This window comes from Bemisia tabaci, chromosome 8, assembly GCF_918797505.1.
Source record: "Bemisia tabaci chromosome 8, PGI_BMITA_v3".
Lineage (NCBI taxonomy): Eukaryota > Metazoa > Arthropoda > Insecta > Hemiptera > Aleyrodidae > Bemisia > Bemisia tabaci.
Genome location: NC_092800.1, coordinates 22,073,602 through 22,095,284, shown reverse-complemented (window position 1 = coordinate 22,095,284; position 21,683 = coordinate 22,073,602). Strand labels below are relative to the sequence as shown.

Below are 21,683 nucleotides of genomic sequence, written 5' to 3'. Positions count from 1 at the left end.
TCGACACAGAATTCTCATTCAGAACCGAAGGAATTTTGAATTTGCTATGAACCGGCCGACCGTTAGGTAGCAACGATGTGGCGGAACCTGTCCAAGCAACGGAGATGACGTCTAAGTTTTCCTTTGTACAATACGCAGTAAGACATTCTTAAACGAAAGTTTTTCCCGATCCTCCTGGACCATCAATGAATATCGCATTACACGTGTAAGATGGATTTTGGATGAGACTAATTATTTCAGAAATAACTTGATTTTGCTCTGGGTTAGCGGCAGAAATCATGGAATCATAGTTTTAGGGGGAGGAGAGTCAGGCTCCGACCCTTGAAGATTCAGGTCAATTGGAAGCAATTCCGGAAGATCAAATGATGATATTGAAAATCCATGAAGTCTTAATGTGCTTTCAATAGCAAAAAGCCGATCAACGTAGTCGACCGACCAACAAAATAAAGAGAGAGGAAGAAACGAAGTAGGTATCAAGCAAATTTGAAACAAATTTGGAAAGAGAAAAGAACAAATAAGAATGAAATGTCCATAACAATACATGTTAGCAATACGTGTGCGCACCGCTGCAGTTAATGAGTCAGGGTCAGTCAAATCGCCAGGATGCCTATCAAGAAGTGGTGAAGCGGAGTAGCCGAGAGATTGCGACGGAATGTGGGTGGTGAGTGACGAACGACAATGCGACCCAAACCCTCTTTGAGGTTGGTGGGAGGAAAGCTATGCGAAAGAAAACGGAGATAGCCGAAAGAACGTGGTGGGAGGGGTGGCTGAGACCCTAGAGGGGGTATCTAGGGACGGGCAAGCAGGTAGCGGCCAGATGACCGCTCGAAACAGCTGAACTTTACTCGTCGATAAAAGTAAGAAAATTTGAGAAAATCGAAAAAACAATTACAGCCTGCAAATCTACAGATCAGAAGCTTTCATTTAAAAAAAACCCCATGCAAATCGGTCCGGTGGTTCTCTCAAAGTTAATGTCCCAAAATGCGGACTTTAGTCTGAATAAATAGGAGAAAATTTGAGCCCAGCTAAAGTTCACTCGTCGATAAAAGTAAGACAATTTGAGAAAATCGAAAGAACGATCACAGCCTGCAAATCTACAGATCACAGGCTTTCATTTAAAACAAAAATCATGCAAATCGGTCCGGTGGTTCTCTCAAAGTTAACGTCCAAAGATTCGGACCTCCGTTTTAATGCGTCGAAGAAAATTTGAGAAAATTATGGGAGAAAATTTGAGAAAATCGAAAAAACGATCACAGCCTGCAAATCTACAGCTCAGGGGCTTTCATTTAAAAAAAAGATCACGCGAATCGGTCCGGTGGTTCTCTCAAAGTTAATGCCCTAAGATTCGGAACTTTGCATTTTAATATATAGGATATGTATTCTTTCTCAAAGGGATATGTGTGTGTTTTTTTTTAAATTTAATGTATTCTTTCAGATTATTTTCAACAGTCCCAAAACCTTAGAAAAAGATGCATTGTACGGCTTCCTTGAAAAAGCAGTGGGTACTGGACTGGGTACCGCGCCAGGTAAGGGCATACGATTGCAAATGTTTACATTAAAAAATCAGTAATTCCAATGTTAAAAGTAGAATGAGGACCATTATGTGTTCATCCGTAATATTTGTAGTTATCTTATGATTTTCACCTCACAATTTCTCTTAATTGTTCCAAAATCGCGTCCAGGATTGCACGCAAGGAAGGTAGGGTAGAATTCGAAAGAAGAAGGGGTAAAGTACCCTTTAAAGTTGGAGCAGACAGGAAGGAACGGAAAGTTGGCATTGCTGAGGTTGGAATTTGAGTAATTTGGCCGGAAGAATGGGTACTGGCTCTGCTTATAGCTCCGGACCTAAGTGGCTCATTATTATTTTTGAAGATACGTATGTAATTGACACCGTACGTTGCCTATAACTCCTTCAAGATATTGAGTGCAAACGAATGGGCTTTGATTTTATTAATTGTTCATTTCAGTCGATAAATGGAAGAGAACCCGGAAAGCGTTGGCTCCTTATTTTTCTCCCAAAATTCTAACCAGTTTCGTGCCTGTCATGAATGAAAGAGCAAATATCATCGTCCAAAACATTCAATGCCATTGTGGAACGGGCGCTGAGATAGATATTTTTCCGTACTTTATGCCGGCCGCATTGGATACAGTCTGCGGTAAGTTGGTTAATAAGTTAATTTACAATGATCACCATCACGACTATTAAGACGCGATTCAAAGCCAGAAAGCTTCCGCTTAGTTCCATACGGTGGCATTGCTTCCCCAAAATCATTGATTTATTATAAATTATAGAAATTTATATAAAAAAGGATTAAGCTATCGAGTTGGAGTTTTACATAACTTAATGTGAGGTAGGCCTCGCAGACATCGCAAGAGGCAAAGCCGAGAGGGAGGGTATTGATGCATGGGTAGGCTTTCTGGCCTATCTTGGAATTTGAAGGCAAAAAAACAATTAGCGTAGTAAAAATATATCGACGGTGAAACTACCAAACCACGTATCTCGTTTGCGGTGTTTAAAAATCTACGCTCACATTTTATTTTGTTGAAGTAGACCAAACAATATTATTCCTTTAAATTTTACAGAATTTTTTCCGCACGAAGAGGAAAAATCACAGAAATTTTCAAGACTGGACGTTAAGTAGTTTTTCATTTAAAAAATAAAGTATGACAGGAAGTCTGCGACGTCGCAAACCGAGATACGTGGTTTGGTAGTTTCACCGTCGATATGCACCTTTTGGGTCATATTCACTTATTCTAAACACTCCAAAATAACTATAACAGTTGCAATGAAACAGTTAGTAGCACCTTACATGGAAAAAAAATAGGGTAGTCGACACAACCAGCGGCTAGTTAAAAATGCGCCAGCTACTGTTCGGTAGTTACGATAACTACCGCACGGTAGCTAGCGCATTTTTAATTAGCCGCTGGTTGTGTCGACTACCCTATTTTTCCCGTGTATTTACAAAAAAAATAGCCCGTAAAATTTCGCTTCCTCTTCTGTTTTCGTTTTTCTTCAACAGGAATTATCCTCTCGATCAAAAATGTCTAAGAAATGTGTTTCTATCTTTAACCTTTCTAAAATTTTGGTTCCGCAAACGATAGATTTATAAGTTTCCAACCTCCCGACCCCCCCCCCCCAAATAAGAGCAGCGTTTCAAAATACCATAGGAATTATTATAGCTGGCTAAAGAAGGCTACAGAAAATCATACTATAGCTGGCTGTAGAATGCGGAGAAAATCAGACGGTTGGGCTATACGAAGCGATAAAAAATTATGCAGCCGGGCTATAGTTTGTTCCTATCGCCGGGCTTTACACTTTATCGCCTGGCTGTTACTTTTTCACCATTGTTTATAAAAGGCTATAAGAAATTGTGTAGAAATTCGTGTGCTTTGGAAATCATTAAATTTGATACGGAACCACCTTCATATTTACAAAACACACATTACTTTTTCCTTTAATACATATTTTTTTTTCATCAATTAAAATGAGAATAATCCATAGGATGTGCAAACATTTCAAAATCATGAGTTGAATAACGCTGACTCCGCCAGATTAAATATTAGAGCCTAACACAAAGCGGAGCGGCGACGCACTGGCGCCTGCAAACCTAACAGGGATACTTCACGCATTGCGCAACGCGTGAAGTATCCCTGTTAGGTTTGTAGGCGCCAATGCGCGTTTCGCGCTGGCTGCCCGCAGCGTGCCACGGCGCTTGAAGCAACTATTTCACACCAGAGGCATTGCACAGTATCATACGAAACTGAAGGCGCTCTAATATATTATTAATGGCAGGCACCCATCAAAAGTATGGAGCTTTCCTCGCAAAATAAATCAAGATACTACGGCCCAAAAAGAGAGCAGTATTCCAAAAACTCATTAAGTCCTAGTATCCGTAATCAGTAACGTTTAGCATACACTTTATCGCCTGGCTGTTGCTTAATCGCCATCTGCTATAAAAGGCTGTAAGAAATTGTGTAGCCAGCTATAGAAGCTATTGGAAATCTTACAGCCGGCTGTGGGTCTATGGTGTTTTGGAACACAGATTCTACTGTCAATTTTTACCAGGGACGTGAGGCTCTAAAAAAAAGAAAAAATGCGTAATATGCTCATGCATGATAAAATAGTATATCTTGTATGCCGAAACTGTCTACATCCAAAATGGTTTGTTGTATTTTAAAGTATCGTGGTGTATATCTTCCATTGAGTATCACATGTCAGAGAAACATCCGACTAACCAATGAAGTAATCGTGACTTACTTTCAGAATCGGCTTTTGGAGTCAAAATCAATACTCAGCAAGGCCAGAATTCAAGTTTCTCTGAGTCTTTGTTCCGGTAAGAGTTTCATGCCTTAATTCATTTTAACTTTTTAGCAAAATATATTCCACAAAAAGTGGCAAATATTACTATTACTATTTCAATACATCTGCTTGAGCTAAACATACTTCACACTACACTACTACACTGCCTTGCTAAGGAAGAACGCCGTATGAGCCTTCAGACGTTCTCGAATTTCCTTCGATAAAAACCGAATTTACAGGAAAAATTGTAAATATTGTTTTCTAAAATTTTCAGACAATTTTGTACACAATTTAATCTAAAATATCTGAAAATTTCAAGAAAAAATATGCATAACAAATACTCGAAAATACATGTTTTATTCGGAGAAATTCGGCAAATCTCGAATGTTCATAGGTACGGCGTTCTTCCTTAGTACGGCAGTACACTTCCCTCTCCTCTCAGCCTTGCAATTGCACTAATATACTCGTTTGAGTTTAATTTTTGACTCTCATGCTACAATATTCGGAAATTTTTAGCCTTCATTTCTCCGCAAAATTGTGTACATAGGCTGAGCACTATTCCACCATCTTGTTAGTGGCAAATATCCTCAATACCGATAAAATGTTTAAATAAATATGATTTAGAAATACTAGCCTCTTGACCTTTTGAAATTATCGTAATTCAAATTTATAATATTTGATTTAGGGTGAGCGAACTTCTAGCGGCACGATTGTATAAACCCTGGCTTCATATGGACTGGATCTACGAGAAAACAAGCTATGCAAAGGAATTGAACATCGAGTGCGAGGCTGTGCGTCGGTTTGTCTATAATGTACGTATGCTCAATTGTGTGATTTTTTCCGTAGAACGTGACAAAAGCTAAAAAATTGGAGAACTTAAAATTATATTTGTTGATCTTCCAGGTTATTCAAGAAAGGAGGAAGACGATTACGAGGACAAACTCTTCTTCAGGTAAATAAATTCCTCTTTTTGTCATTCATTTTAAGTTTCATAGTTTTCGTGTTTACTTGACTCGTGTTACTTGTCAAAATCAAAATCCTTAACTGTTAAAGAGTACTAAACTGTAATATATGCATATCAACGAATCATAAACGTGCGGAGATGTGGATAGTAAAATTGGGCATATTCATGCTGAAAGGAACTATACTGCGCACAAACCCTGTAACTATAAATCTTTATACCATAAATTCGTACAATTTTTGGGCTAAGCGTGAAAATAAAGAGAAAAAACTCAGATTTGCTTTCAATTCAGAGCATCATGATTCGTTTTCAAATTACGGCATGGCCTATTTTGATACAACCTCAAAAAGCATTGAAATTGATAAATTGATATGCAAATGAAATCCTGCAAAATAACGATACAAATCATAAACAAGCAGGAAGCTCCAACGCATTGGCGTCGGAGAGCGGCTCTGGGGGCAGTAGTTGTAGTCAAGAATGAGGGCCTAGACACATTTTGTCATTGATGTACAATCCGACAACTGTCGATTCATGTTTTGTAACTTAGCTGTTTGGCTTTGATATGGCGAATACATGGCATTATCACTTGTTGTATACTTTTAATTTTGAAAGCTCTTTGGAGGTCCGCTTCCTAAAAAATCTCTGGTTGATAAGTCGTTTAGCGAGGCTGCAAAAAATTTGCATTTTTATATCTGAAAGTGTAGGTATTGGTTTTTTGTATAATTGTTTTTTTGGATTGCTGGAAAAGTAACGCATACTTCTATAATTTAGGACTGAGTCAGGGAAATACAAGGTTCGTTAAATAGTAAATATTCCTAGTACCGTGTGACACTATTGTTAACGAAAAGTTTTTGCAACTTGTCAAAGAGGTTGTTGAATGATCTTCGAATAACTTTTGATGAGCTAGAGGTAATGGTTCTATCTGCAGCTCGTGGACTTCTGTACGATATTGTCCAGAATCATCTAAATTTTCAAAAAGTGTCCGCTTGTTCGATACCCAATTTGCTCATTCATGCATACAAGGAGAAGCGCATGAAAGCTTTAGCAGACATTTTGGAGATGAATCAAGAATTAGATGAAGAATTTATGACTTAAATCACGGCACCTTAATCACGGGATGACCTTAATTACGGCAACTATTTATTGTCCATGAGATGCAGATGGTTCCATTTCCCTAGCTCATCAAAAGGTATTCGAAGATCAATTTCATCAGCCACCCGTACGAACCACGTTTCTAGTGACCCGTACTTGCTTCGCACGTATGAAACATACAATCAGAGAAAACAGAATTCATCTTACAATAATCAATAATCAGTAGGACATGAATCGTTGCGATGTATAATACGACATTATGATGCGGCATTACTATTGTAATTCATTTTAATGTTTAGGGGCATTATAAATCATTATTGCCACGTCGGAATGAAATGTTGTAGACTGAATTGAAAAGCATGTTGGCAAAATTTATTATAAAAATAGTATAACATGTAGGTACATAACATAAAGGTAATACAAATTAAATGATTAGAGCGTGTATATTTCATTACATTATAGGTATATTACAATCATTTTTGTCATTAAAAGGGGAAAGGGTCCAGAATGAGGGAGAAGGAAAAGTTGAAATAATTTTACTGGAAGGAGGGATAAATGAGGTACTCACCGAATTTATTCGTACAGAACATTCAAAAATCCCGTGAAAAAACAGCTCACAAATAAAAGCAAATTGCCATAGAAACTTCTTCACGAAATCACACACACAACGAAGAACGAGGCGCTACAGACGAGTCCGTCCAGCTGGACAAGTTAAAAAATTCCCATGAGCCGAGTGCCGTAGGTTAAGGGCCCGTTCGCCAAAACTAATCGGAACTGTATGAATGAATTGCTCCTTTTAAAAATCAAAACAATATCGAATTACGATATATTACACAGTTAAGATAGGGCTATGTCCTGTCGTAAGCGGCGACATACAGTCGATATCATTTCAATAATCGCCCCAATGGCCACGATAGTTGTTAGACGTTTACGGTTTCCCTGGTAACCTTTGTTTGCTATCAGCTGATATCAAGTAATATGACTAGGAAGCTCCAACCCAGTGGTTAAAGCTTCCTTAACCGCGAAAACTTTAAAATTCAAATTTTCAAATTTTGAACGTAAAGTACATTTTTTCCATCACGAGATAAAAGCACAAACAAGTTTTGAATTGTTGACTGTATCACCATGATTCCAAAAATACAATACACAACATAGCATTGACTAACAATAAAACAGTATGCAATAAAATAAAGTCATGACAAGGAACATAGCCGAAAATGGCGCCGATTCCCATCAACCAACGCGCGGTCTCTACAATGTAACATGCTGCATTGATACTCCCCAGCTGGGACCGTCCGGAATAGCAGCTCTAGTGCAAGCACCAGAGCCGCTAATAAACTTTGCAAATATTAGTATCAAAAATCACAATCAATGAGACATTTCCTTCGATCAATATCTACAGGGTGAATGCCTCCCTTCAAAAGCGACCATGTGCGGTTGCCGTTGACATCTTATCTTTACTTTTTTGCACGAGGTTTGTAGGAAAATGATTTACTTGGTGTAAAATCGAGATATCTGATAATATTTTACCTCTCTTCCAGACCAAACTCCTGTTACTAATGCCAACATTCATAGCAATCTAAGTTCGAGGTATTTATTAGATGCAATGTATGGTTCTCACGAAAATGGCTCTTTCCGTTTTTCAAGCCAAGACATGATAGATGAGGCACTTACATTTTTATTCGCGGTGAGTTAAAGCAACTTAGACTTCATTTTGCAATAAGTGACTAGTATTTCTGCCTCATCCATAACAGCACAATTACTTCCATGGTAAAACAAATGGCACACACATTATTCCTGAAATGAGCCAGAAATAATAGTCCCTTTTGCGAAAATTAGTCCGTTTACGATATCAACCTCGTGAGGTGAAAAATTACCATATTTTATTTTCCGGAGTATCAAATATCCTTAATAGGACAAGACATTTTCAACGCTGCAACACTTGGTCTCATGTTTTTCCCTATCGTCCAGTGTCACAGAAGAATAGAAAAGCGCTGTCTATACCGTTGCAAATGTTTAACATTTTCAAAACACACAACTATTTCACTTCATAAACTTTCAGGAATTCAGCAGCTCCCCTCCAGTTGGGGTCGCCTTCAATTTCACCACGTAGGCAACAAACATACCGGAAATCGCGAATATATATTTTGCAACTAGAAACTACAATTTAAGGCTCATTCTTAAAAATACTTATGTGCACAGGGATTTTAATGGTACAGACGTTGTTCCTAAACCGAGTGAGAAATTACAGTTCTTAATTGCAAAATTTATTCCACTTATTCGTAAAATAGTAATTTTTATACAATTTTCTTTTTTCTAGATCTCAGGGTTGATGGAAAGGTGTGTTTAGGAAACGCAAAAATAAGGAGCATTATGTTTTTCAACTTTACTTAATCTTTCCTTAATTGTATATTTTTCTAAGAAATGTCGGGTTTTTATTTTCGGTATGTTTTACTTACTTCATTTAAACCCACGTTCAATGTTTTTTTTTCTTCCTGCAGGGCAGTGAATCAACTGCACTGACGAATTGCTTTTGTCTGCTAATGCTTGCAATGCACCCAGAAATTCAGGTAAATCCTATTCCTAAATCTATAATTTGGGCATGTAGTAGGAACAAGAGTTGCGATTAAAACAAAACGACGATACGAACTATTTTGTGCTTAAACTTTGTTCACCAAAAGAAGCAAAAAATAGAGAACTTTTTTGCTGGTCGATGACGTGTGCGTATTTGATCACAAAAAATGATTGAGGTGACACAGTCTAGACAGACGAAACCCTCGAGGGGATTAATGGATGACAATGAAATAAAATAAATCGTTTGAATTTATAAATGTTGAATGGCAATGGCATCCGTGCCAATCAAGCATCTCTGTTTGTTTTATGTTTCATTCATCTGAGTTTTTTTTTTCATTTTCTATTTTTTTGCAATTAAAAATTTGAATGTCATTTGTCCAAAAGCTTTGCGGTTTTCAGTTTTTTTATTTTAGTTTCATTATTATTTAAATCAGTTGTTTACTGTTTTGTACTGCACTTGTTTTGCTTTTTGAGGTAATTATCTGAATCTGCATCTTTCACAATATTTTTCATTTTTTTTTTTTTTTTTTTTTTTTTTTTTTTTTTTTTTTTTTTTTTTTTTTTTTTTTTTTTATTAAGTCAATTTTCTTACTAACTAAGACAGAGTTAATTACTACAAAGAGAACAGTATTTATATAAAAGGTAAGATGACAATTAAAGAATAAAATATAGAAGAAAGTACCGGGAAGGCAATAAAGCATGACATCAGTACTAACTTCTAATTCCAAAAGATTGGAAAGATAAGAGAGAGAGCGGTGTAAGATTAAAGAACGTAAAAAATAACATTAACATTGGAAAAGAAAATAAGAATTAAAACTATCAAGAAGAGTCCATTGCATTGAAAGCTAAGGTCTTAATATTAATAATGTCTTTAACGTATCTCTTAATTCTAATCCAATTTGTCAAGTTCTTTATAATTATCTGTTGGAAATTTCCTACATTAAATACTACATTCAAATCGGCCTCAATTTCTAGTCTCATTCTTAAAAACCTATCACACTCAAAAAAGGTGTGTTGAGCATCATCTACCACTACTCTAGAGCAAAAAACACAGTTTGGGTTCTGAACTAGTTTGAACCGGAAGAGGTAGTATCTGAAGCTTCCGTGACCTGATAGTAGTTGGGTGAGGAAAAAGTCAGTTTCCATTCTGTTGTCTCTAAAGATCCACTCTTCGAAATCGGGAACCAGCCTTTTAAACCAGGCATCTTCAGAAGGAGGGGAAGAAAGCCAAAGATCGCACCACTGATGTAAGATGTCTTGCTTTATATCGCTGAAGTTTTCTTGTTTCCCATATCTTCTCATCCTCTCCTCCATTGTGAGTTGAATGGGAGGAAAACCCGAAATTGCCTCCAAACACCTTTCCGATACTGTCCTGTAGGCAGAACAGAGCCTCAATTTGATAGGGCGAAGAGTTTTCTGAATAAGCTTGATATTCCTTATTTTCGTGGCGTCGTGGTACCATACAGGAAGACCGTATAGGAGAGCAGAAAGGACAGACGTGAAAATTAGCTTTTTCTTAAGAAAAGAAGGCCCCTTTGACAAAGGCATTAAACAAGATAGCGATCTGATAATTTTTTCCACTTTTTCACAAGCCAGTTCGATGTGAGAGTCAAAACTAAGGTTTTCTCTAGAGAGCCACACCCCTAAGTATTTCAACAATTCGCTCGATCTAATCCTGACATCATCTACTAAGACAGAGGAAATCTTATAAAGATTACCAAAAATGAGGGCCTCGGATTTCACAGGCTCAAGAGTAAGGTCTTTTTCTCTGAGGACATCGCCAATCTGTTTTGTGACTTCTCCTGAGACTTTCTTCAAGTCCCAGGTATTATTACCTGAGACAATCACTCCCAGGTCGTCCGCAAATGCTGTTTTTAGTGATGCCGGTTCTGTGATGAGATCAACAACTTTGTCATAAGCGACATTCCAGCAGAGAGGGCCCAGTATGCTTCCTTGAGGGAGACCTGAAAAAACTTCCAGGGTAAGATCTTCGATGACAACATAGCGATCCGTTAAATAATTTTGCATAATGTTGATCAAATAATTAGACACTCCCTTTTCTTTTAAAGAGTTTATCAAGTCAGCCCAAGAGATCGAATTGAACGCATTCTTAATGTCAAGGGAGATAAATGCGATAGGCTTTTTTGGATTCATAAAACGGAATTCCTTGATTTTTGTCTTTACTCTTTCTATAGCATCATTTGTAGACAGGCCCTTTCTGAACCCAAATTGAGAATCGGAAAGGGTAACTTCTTGAGAGATCCTTTGATGTAACATCCTTTCGAAAACCTTCCCCAGAAAACTAAGCATACAAATCGGCCTAAACTTTTTCTTATTTGATGATCCCTTCTGATCCTTCGGAATCAAGACCAGCTTGGCTACCTTCCACTCCTGGGGAAAAACTCCATTAATAAGATAATCGTTAAACATATCCAAACACTCTTCTTTATTAGTAAGAATAAAAGCTTTAGCAATCTCCGGTGGGATATCGTCTGGTCCCGGGGATTTTCCTTTCTTCAGTCTCGATGCCGCTTGAATAAGTTCTTCAACAGTGAACAAAGGAACAGAATCTTCCTCTATAGGCATAGGAGACCAAGTGATGGGGGGGTGAACTGGAAAAAGATCTTTAAAAGCATCAAGAATTTCCTCTCGAGAGGGTTTTGACTTGTCCTGAGAGGAAGGTCTCTTTCTTTTCCTGGTGACTATTTTGTAGGCTTTCCCCCAAGGGTCCTTTTCGAGTTGGTCTATTAAGTCATTCCAGGATGCTCTTTTAGCTTTCCAAATTTCTATTTTCATGTCTTTCTGAGCAGTTTTCAGCTGTTCCATGATTAGTTTCCTGGATTCACGGTCCTTACATCTAGTAAGCCTTCTCCTGATTGAAATACAGTCCACCCTTTTAGCTTCAGTAGTCTTATTCCACCATGGCACAGGGGAAAAACGAAAAGCTGTCTTTTTACTAAAATTTCTGTTGCAGCAATTTGAAATAATTTCCAAACAAGTACAAGCCGTTAACAGGCTGTGCGCTAGTACAGAGGAGACCCTCTTTTTTGTATCATACGAGAATTTTTTAATATTCTCTTCCTTTATCCACCATCCTCCCGCAGGTTTAGGATTGGAGGGGGTTGAGGACTGTAAAGGAGATTTCAAGCGGAGCAAAACACACTCGTGTCCTCCCGTAGTTCCATAGGCCAGATTGGAACATTCCACTACTCTATCCACCAGAGAAGAAGAGACAAAGAACAAATCAATATACGAGTTCCCCCTCGCTCCAACAAAAGTAGGGTTAGCTGAATTTGGATCATTCTGCACAAAGAGGTCATTTGAGATGGCCCAGTCTCGTAGCTTTCGGCCGCGCGGCGTATCCTTCCAATCTCCCCAGGCCTGTGAACGGGAATTAAAATCACCCGCTACAATCAGGGGTTCCTTAGATGATTTAAAAGCTCTCTCAAGAGAGAGAAGATAGTTGTCAAATTCATCAGAGGAGCAATTGGGAGAAATGTAGCAACAAAAATAGCGGATATTCCCATGAACAAAAGAGACAAAACCGTCTGTCCTCTTCCACTGCGAACAACCTCCCACAAGATGAGGGGTGGAGACAACTGCTACATCTTCACGATTGTCGGCATAGAGAGGTTTAGACTTAATATATCCTCGGCAGGGTTCAGGAGTAAACAAAAAAGAGCATTTAAAATCTTCCGCTATTATAGCTGCTGAATCGTGAAAAGGGCCACTATGGTCCACATTACAAAGTAAGATAGACAAATGATAGTCATCTTTATCCGAGAACTTTTTACTGGCCATAATCAGTTTTGCTTTTGTGGACTCTGACCGCCTCAATCCAAGCAGGGCAGTTCTTATCATTTATCTGGTGATTTATTTCCTTTCTACCTGAACCATGACAGGCGGCACAGACTGGATCTGCAGGTTTAACTGCAGGATCCTTCTTACATTCAGATGTTTCATGATCTCCCAAACAGGATCTGCAGGAAGGGTTATTCCTGCATAATCTACGTGGGTGACCATATTGGTTGCATAGTCCACATCTAGTGGGTGAGATGTGATCGGTAACTCCGCAATTCATTATTCCAATTTTTAATTTAGAAACTGCACACGCAATAGATCTAAGTTTAGGAGAGGTACAGATCAGTACTGTTTTAGTACCATTTGCAGAGTCTGCCTTTGTTTGGTAGACTTTTACCACATGAAAATTTGCTAGAAACTCCTCTTTGCTAATGCGAGGATTTTTGTTAAAAACTTCGTTATTGTCAAAAATTACCGCAGGGATATCTTCATCATTAATTTCAGAGTCCACGTAACTAACACGAATGGTTGGTTTGAAGGCCAAGAAGGGCTTTAAAACTAAGGACTTTTCATCTTTAAGGCTATCTAGGATTTTATTAGCTTCAGTGGAATTCCTGGTCATCACCAGAATTTTATCATCCTTGCGAATGATTTTGTCAATAGCAGTATCCAACTTTCTTGACTTTAGAGCTTCACTAAAAGTCTTTCCGACTGTTAAACCATTTACCCCCTCCGCCTCTGCCGAAATTTCAATGAGAGAGGCTTTGGGTTTCGGCCGGGAAGTGTTCGACTTTCCCAAAGGGAGCTTGACCATAGGTGGGTCAAAATTCCCCGCAATAACATCTGCTTCACTTGGCCTAGAGGACGAGTCCTTGTTGTTACTGAGCGATAATTTTTCTAATGAGGATGTAAGTTTGACGTTAAGTTTGTTCACTGAAGTGGTTATTTGAGCAGCAAACTCCCTAAAATCCACCCTAAGTTTTTCACCTGAAGCGTCGGAAGCTTCGTTTTGTTTTCTGATAAGGTCTTCACAGAATTTAAAAACATCATTTGTAACTGTAAATTGATTTTCCATCAGAGACACTAAAGTCTCTCTTTTGAAGAGAGCATCGTTATCTGTTGCCTTCTTTAAAATATCTTCATATTCTTTCTGAGAATTAAAGAACTTGGTCCTAAGATCTCGAAAAGTTTCACTCGAGGAGGAAAAATCATTAGGGTGGTCAACTTTTTTGGCGTTTTTTCCCAGCTCCCTGTTGTCCGGGGGCTGATCTTGTTGGGAACTTGCTTCAGAGTTAGTTTTGCTGTTAGAAGCTTCACTATTAGAGGTATTCCTAGTTGATCCAGTTTTTCCGAGATTATTGATTCTTGCCCTCGTAGCCGGAGGGGAGGGAACCGATGAAGACATAGAAGACAGATTGGGTTTGGTACGTCCACGGCTAGACGGCGCAGCAGAAGTGCGCGGAACAGTGTTCTTGACCATGGCAGCCGACTAAAGCTTTTTACTAGGCAGAGCTTCGATTGTTGTCCAACTCCAAATTGAAGGGGTTTTAAAGAGCCGGAGCCGCGATGCCGACAGTCAGTCAGTCGCGTCGTTGTGTGTAGAGCGATTTGAGCAATGAGTAATCACCTAGGAATAGAGCGCGGGTGAGCTGGCTACAAGCTTTATCAAGTTCATGGCTTTTATCTGATAACAGAGTCAATTAATGCTTTGGCGAAGCGATGACGCGAGTCGCGACGCAATGCAGTGGACCAGTGGAGCGTTTTTAGTTAAATGTTTTTAGGATGTCTGATAATCAAACTCTCAACTGCGCTTGCGCGGCGGCGAAAAAATTGACGTGGTGCAGCATAGATTTGGCAAGAATATTGCATAACGCCACACTACACCACACCAACGACTCCAAGCCTATGCACTTAAGAGATTGAAAAAGAACCAGAATAAACCGAACCACAACCAGACAGGAGGCAGAAAAACATTCCAGAAGGGTCACAGGTGAACAGGTCGCAGAGTTAGAGCAAAGGAGTCCAAAAGAACTCAATATTTTTCATTGAAGCCGTGGTATACCTTCATCCGGTGGTTCAAATTATATATTTTCTCGCCGTGCAATATGGCAAGGAGATCAACACGATTTCCTCCTGGACGTGCTCTTTATCCATTACCCATGTTATCACAAAGATCCAGCCAAATTTTGAAAGATTTTATTGAAATGTTGGAAATTAGTAAACAAGTTGGTTTTTGCAATCGCTAGCGATAGCAATATTCGTCATGGGAACTTTTGCTTCTGGGATATGAAAATTTTAAGGTACAGTTCGTTTGTAGTATCTTTAGAATTGAAGGGGCTATGTAATTTTGTGTCGACATCTCTTTTTTAACATTTTTAATTTTTTTTCTTTGCATACAAGAAAGCTGTTATTTACCAATTATTTATTTTCGTTGGATTATGTATGGTGAGTTAAGATTCAGAACTCTTCTTTTAAGAAACCAAGTTTCTTGCATTTAGAGTCCGGGTGCTGGCATCTTAATCCAAGAGTCCGTTTTCTTAACTCAAGTGTCAAGTCTCTTGGTTCAATGCAATATCGGCTTGGATCAAGAGAAAAATTTCCAAGAGTGCACATAATCTTATTTTAAGATTTCATTTTTTTTCCAGTGTATGGTTTTTGGAAGTTAACGCATTTAACTTTCAGTTTCGTTTTTTCGGCGTAAAGTATGATATTTTTACTCTACGCATATGCCCGAATACGCATCATAACGACGGTGAAACTACCAAACCACGTATCTCGTTTGCGGTGTTTAAAAATCTCCGCTCACATTTTATTTTTTTGAAGTAGACCAAATCAATATCATTCCTTGAAATTTTCACAGAATTTTCTCCGCACGAAGAGGAAAAATCACGGAAATTTTCAAGACTGGACGTTAAGTAGCTTTTCATTTATAAAATAAAGTATGACAGGAAGTCTGCGACGTCGCAAACCGAGATACGCGGTTTGGTAGTTTCACCGTCGATAAGTGACCTATGTGCTTCCTAAGTTGCCATTTTTTTCATTCAAATAGATGTAACCGAAATGTTAGATGTGTACTACCTATACTACTTTCATGTCATTGCTTTATTTATTTATTTACTTTTTGCGTAGGTATAAATTGTTATTTTTTGCTGAATATTGGAGAAAATATTGCTTTAAGAACGTGGAATGTAAATTAATTTTATTGAAAAACGAAAATACCATCATTAATTTGGGCGAACAGAGAAAATATACATCAATATTTGGGTCAACATCTCCCTGATTATATAAAGGATGAATATATTAGTATTTCTGTATCAAAAAACTTAGCTTTTGTCTTCAGAGATACGATGATTCTAGTCCCAGTCAATTTGTTTTATTGAAAAAACAAAAAAACAAAAAATAAATAATAAAAAAAAAAACAACTGAAATGTTAGACATACTATTTTCATGTCTTTCTATTTGTATCAATAGGTACTTTTTGCTTAACTTACGAACGTTGAATGCAAATTAACTTTATTGAAAAAAGAAAATAACGTCATTAATTTGGGGGAACATGTGGCTGATTATATGAAGAAGGTATATTCCAGTATTTTTGTTTAACATATTAACTCACGAGAAAATGTTCGTACATTTATCATCTACTATTAATTATTTTTTGATGATTAGTCTAAAACATTCAATACAACCATTAAAAAGTAGTTCCCATCGTCGGGTATCGAACTCCCGATTGCCGGGTGCCCGCACCGAATCAAAATTACGAGGCGGTTTAGTCAACTAGGCTATGATGGATCCACGTGAGCGACTGTAAAAATAGCATACAAAAGACTCAAGCAATGGGCGGGACTTATCACAAGAGACCTTGACTGCTTTTGGGATGATATGAAGCGCATTGCTGTATTGCTGTAGGAGCCATGGTTCGCACTGTTTGAATGCGTCTCGAGGTTCATCCCAGCACGCATTCCGATCGCGGCAGTTGAGCTAAGGCAATATTTGCGTATCCATGAATTAAATCAATCAATCGAGCTCTGATTTTGACTTCTTTATCCGTAACGAGTCCTCCAGAACAATTTTCCACCTTGTACGATGGTTATTATTTCTTTACTTCTATTTTTCAAATTTGAGGTGGGATAATGGCGGCTTCTCAAGAACACCGAGGTAGGCGATCTTTTGCACCAACGAACAGAAAACTGATGGCGAAAAATAACCAATCAGAACCTCCCAAAAAAAAGAATTTGCCTAAAAACGGAACTTCGTGGTCCTGCGCAGATTTACCAGTCAGACACGACATCTCAAGGTGGAAAAAAACTCGCTGAAAGCGAATTTTAGCAATCAACACAACTTGACGTAGAGACACGATTGGCTAAAAAATACAACGGTTTTTGATACATCGGAAAATCAACCAAAAATCGGAGAGTGGGCGAAAGGCTCAAGGTCGCAGAGGTATAGGGAATCCCATAGCGAAAGCAACGGAACGATTCTAATATCATGGGGAACTCCGTTCCCATGACAATATTGTTCAATACTGGTGCATTAAAGGTGACAAGCAAAGCTACATCTGCCTGCATTTGAAGGTATTCCTATACACAGTATTTAGATTTTGTGTTCATTAGAATCTTTTAACTTTACTAAATTCCACCATTTTGTCCTGAATTATTTTCTTGATGAATGCACGTAAATCTCACTGGATTTTAATGAAAAAATAACTGAAATGTCTTTTTCTGAACACAGGAAAAAGTTTTTAAGGAACAGTACGGTATTTTTGGGAATGAAAACAGACCTGTTACAACTGAGGATATAGATAAGATGGAATATACTGAGCAAGTTATCAAAGAGACCCTTCGCCTGTTTCCAACACTACCTTTCATTCTCAGATCAATAGAAGAAGGCATTAAAATAAGTGAGTAAAATAAGTGAACCGCATAATCGAAAGTCACGTTTTTAAGTAAGATTTTTTTTTCTAGGTTGCCTTTTAGACCAACGATTGGTCTAGTAACGTTTCTCTCTAAAAAATGCCATAGATTATCTCAGCTCAACGCTATTGCCTAACAATTTTTAATAATGACTCCACGTCCTCTTTAATTATTTTAATAGTCGAGTAAAAAAATTGTTCATTTTAGCAAAATTTTCCGTCATTAAAATTACTCATAGTTTCTTATTTACATGTCTATTTTGAAGAAATTATTTTTCTGGAGATCGCCATTCACTCTTACATTCACTCTCTTTCTTACAGATACCTTCTACTATACTAGGGATTTTCCGATGGAATACTTCAGAATTATTTTGAATTTCTAGTGTCATAACAAGGACCGATAATAAATAGGAAATTTAAAATAATGCTTAATCTGCTGGCTTGCAGAAGAGGATCAGTTTTTCTGTTCATATTTTTTACGGAGCTTTGATGAGTGGAAATTGAGTAAATAATATTCACTCTTGTTTTTCAGCACAAGACCATATCCTGCCAGCAGGTTCAACGGCAGTGATTGCGCCATTGCTGACCCATTACGATTCAACACTTTGGAAACAACCGAAGCAATTCAATCCAGAAAATTTTTCAACCGAGAATGTGGAAAGGAGACACAAGTATTCATTCATAGCTTTTAGTGGTGGTGCAAGAGGATGTATCGGTAAGAAAAACTGTATTCATGGTTTTTCACAGCTTTTTTATTTTTCGTTTTATTTATTTTCTTATTTTTAGAGCATTTCGCGCAGAATGTCAATAAAGTTTTCCTACAGAGCATCCGTGATTTCCCCATTTTCTAGTCTTGAGGAATCACGGATGTTGCTCATGGTTATACTTCCCGACATTTTCTGGTAGGTGGTAACCGAACTGAAGAGCCTCTGATGCGTCTATTTTTATAACATGACACATGAATAGTTAATAGTTATGAGGTCGTCGGAAAATATTCAGAGTATTTGCAGTCAAATCATCAGAAATACAAGAGCCCTTTTACAGAAACTTTGTAAGGGGAACGCCACGAGGGGAGGAGCCGATGGAAATACAGTGTCATAGAACCTCATTCTTTATACTCATAAATGCAACCTGATGGTGCATAAGCACAAATATGATCGATGTCTCAAGGCGCGAATTCTGAAGCTAAGAGCTACTTATGAAAGAGCAGGGCCGGATTAAGGGGGGGGGGGCACATGGGCCACGGCCCATGGCGGCAAATTTAGGGGGCGATAAATTTTGCAATTTTTTTAAATGTAGGTATTAAAAAAAATCGGATTCAGAAAAAAAAATTATCAATGAGAAAAGGGAACAAAATCTATTTTTCCTGAGAGTATAGTAATTTCTAATTTTGTCGTTTTTCGGTGATACAAGAGACGGCGTCTTTAATTAGTCGAGTTAAGAGAGAAACTGAACATGCAATTTGGCCTGGAGCTCAGCGCAGAGAGGAATGATGACGGGGACTTGAGTTGAAAAGGACAAGCCTTCACACATATTAGCGCCTACATGACTGCAGGAATACTTCACGCATTGCGCCAAACACAGTACGATCAGCGCAGCGCAGCGGCGGAAGTTAAAATTATTAAACCACATTTATGTTTGTTCCTTCATAATTTTTTGTTTCATTTCTTTTAAATGGAGGCACTTGTCCACACAGAGATAGGTTTATAGAACTTAACTTGCGCGTCAAGTTCCGTGAAATTTTGCTTAGTAGTGTTGACAGGGCTTTCGTAAAATATGTATCCAACACGAGTAGGTAAACGCGTCTTATGCACCCCTCCCCCTCCGGCACGTTCACTTGATGGTTTTTATTGATGTTTAAAAACGAATGAGAAGGGGGCGGCAAGTAGGTAATCCGGCCCTGTGAAGGAGGAGAATGGGAAAAGTATTTTTGTTTCAGTAGTGTTTTCATTGTATTTCATCGATCAATATGTGTCCTCTTTCAGGTACCAAGTATGGAATGATGGCCATGAAGACGACATTATCAATTTTCATTCGTCATTTTACCGTGTCTACGATTATTGGATTGAAAAATATTAAACTAACTGCCGATCTGTTAATTAGAAGCAAACATGGATGGATCATGAAGCTGGAACCAAGAGTGTACCAAAAATCCCGACAGAGGAGTTAAAATCATTATTTTCAAGTCCCCTTTGGACAGAAAAATTTCCACAGGGAAACGCATGATAAAAGAAATGCGCGAGATCCTTCGACTTTCGATTGAAACGCATTTACAATGGAAAATATCATGTGGGAGCTCATTGAATAAATGAACTTTCCGCTCGACTGCTGAGCCAAAAATAAGTTTACGTATCCGATTTCTTTACAAATAATGTTCTGAGATGCATTCTACTGAAAGTAACTGATCTTCCATTTTTATTTTATTTATATGTTATGTATTTTTATAATGTTCGTATAATGACATTGTAACAATAAAGCATAATTTAGTTTTCTGGTCGAAATAGGTACATTGTCCACGAGGAGAAATTGAAAGTCTATGTAGACTGATTCATGACATTTTTTCCTAGGATGGCTGCAAATAAAGTGTTTCGTGTATTATGTACCTCCTTTTGGTCGAATAAAATCGTAGTGAAGATCGTCTTAGACCAATATTTCGGTCAAAGTATCACAAGCGCCATGGAACGTTTAAAAATTTCCGCAGCCATTTTAATTTTTTGCAAAGAAATGGATTGTCGAATCTGTTTGAAAGTTTCCAAATAGCCAAAAATTGCCAAAATAGTATAGATTCTAATAGCAAAATGAACGTATTTAAATAAAAAGGAGCTATACGCATCCATCCTGACGTGAGTCCTGAGATCCACAAGAATATGATTTGTATTACCGATACGAGTCTAATGTGCCTGTTGCAAACTTTTGCTAGAGCAAAAATAAGAGTTGTTTCTTATAGATAATGCCTTAAAAATCACGATGAGCGCATCGGCAAAGTCTGAAATGCATTCATAACTTCACAATCTGCGTAAGAATTTTGCGTTTTTTTAAGCTTCCCGCTTCAAAAACGATATTACGGCACAGGTGAACATTTTGTTAGAGGAGTCGCTCTATCGTTGGCGATATTCATCATGGCCGACGCTTGCGCGCAGTTCTGCGCGTAATTCGAGGAGAGTTCAAGGTCAATCAATTCGGGCGTGGAAAATATGAACGCTAACACGCCGATTGTTATCTGATCTAATCCAGTTCAGGTGTTATCTCGTCCCATCACACGTGTTTTGGCGGATTAGCGTCGGCCATGATGAGTATTGCCGACGATGGAACGACTCCTCTTACAAAATGTTCACCTGTGCCGTAGTATCGTTTTTGAAGCGGGGAGCTCAAAGAACCGCAAATTTCTTACGCAGACTGTGAAGTTATGAGTGCATTTCAGACTTTGCCGATGCACTCATCGTGATTTTTGAGGCATTATCTATAAGAAACAACTCTTATTTTTGCTCTAGCAAAAGTTTGCAACAGGCCCATTGAAAGAAAAGCAAACCCTAACATTGAGGGTGAAACTGAAAAATCGCGAATCTCGTTTCTAGCGTTTCAAAATCTGTGCCGACATTTCAATTTATTAAAAGAGAATGAACCGACGACAGCGTTTCTTGAAATTTTTACAGAATGTTCTTCGAGCGGTAAATGAAGATTAGGGAAGTTTTCAAAACATTTCATTGAGTATTAGGGACAGGATTCAATCATGATTCGCGTTTATGATCCTTCACCCTCACCGAAGATATGAAAGGGAAAATCAATTCTTAGCGTCTTAATTTAAATCGTAGAAGTCATGATGTTATATTATTCTGAATTCTTGTCATTCGATTTAGGTAGACATTTTCTCGTTTTAAGCGACTATAATCTCGATAAAAGCTTTTATTATTTTTGATTAAAGAGAGAATTCTTCTTAGTAGCAAATTTAAGGATATTTCCGCTGGAATTTTTAACAACATTTAATTTGAAAAAAATTTCAACTGCCACTGGATAATATACACCAGTATCTGCATGGTTATGAGGTT

The 21,683-nt window shown here is 38.0% G+C and overlaps 1 protein-coding gene across 2 annotated transcripts in view; it reads left to right on the top strand.

Annotated features, from left to right (window-relative positions):
* The window catches only part of LOC109032586 (cytochrome P450 4C1), a 34,092-nt gene extending 13,967 nt beyond the window's left edge, over positions 1 to 20,125 (top strand). For both annotated transcript variants that reach the window (XM_019044801.2, XM_019044800.2), the window contains 10 exons: positions 1,436 to 1,526; positions 1,968 to 2,156; positions 4,265 to 4,334; positions 4,986 to 5,112; positions 5,204 to 5,252; positions 7,895 to 8,040; positions 8,855 to 8,923; positions 17,457 to 17,625; positions 18,170 to 18,352; positions 19,623 to 20,125. In XM_019044801.2, coding sequence (XP_018900346.2) covers positions 1,436 to 1,526; positions 1,968 to 2,156; positions 4,265 to 4,334; positions 4,986 to 5,112; positions 5,204 to 5,252; positions 7,895 to 8,040; positions 8,855 to 8,923; positions 17,457 to 17,625; positions 18,170 to 18,352; positions 19,623 to 19,807 — 1,278 coding nt within the window. In that variant the 3' untranslated portion in view covers positions 19,808 to 20,125. The remainder of the gene's footprint in view (positions 1 to 1,435; positions 1,527 to 1,967; positions 2,157 to 4,264; positions 4,335 to 4,985; positions 5,113 to 5,203; positions 5,253 to 7,894; positions 8,041 to 8,854; positions 8,924 to 17,456; positions 17,626 to 18,169; positions 18,353 to 19,622) is intronic.
* The last annotated feature ends 1,558 nt before the right edge of the window (positions 20,126 to 21,683 follow it).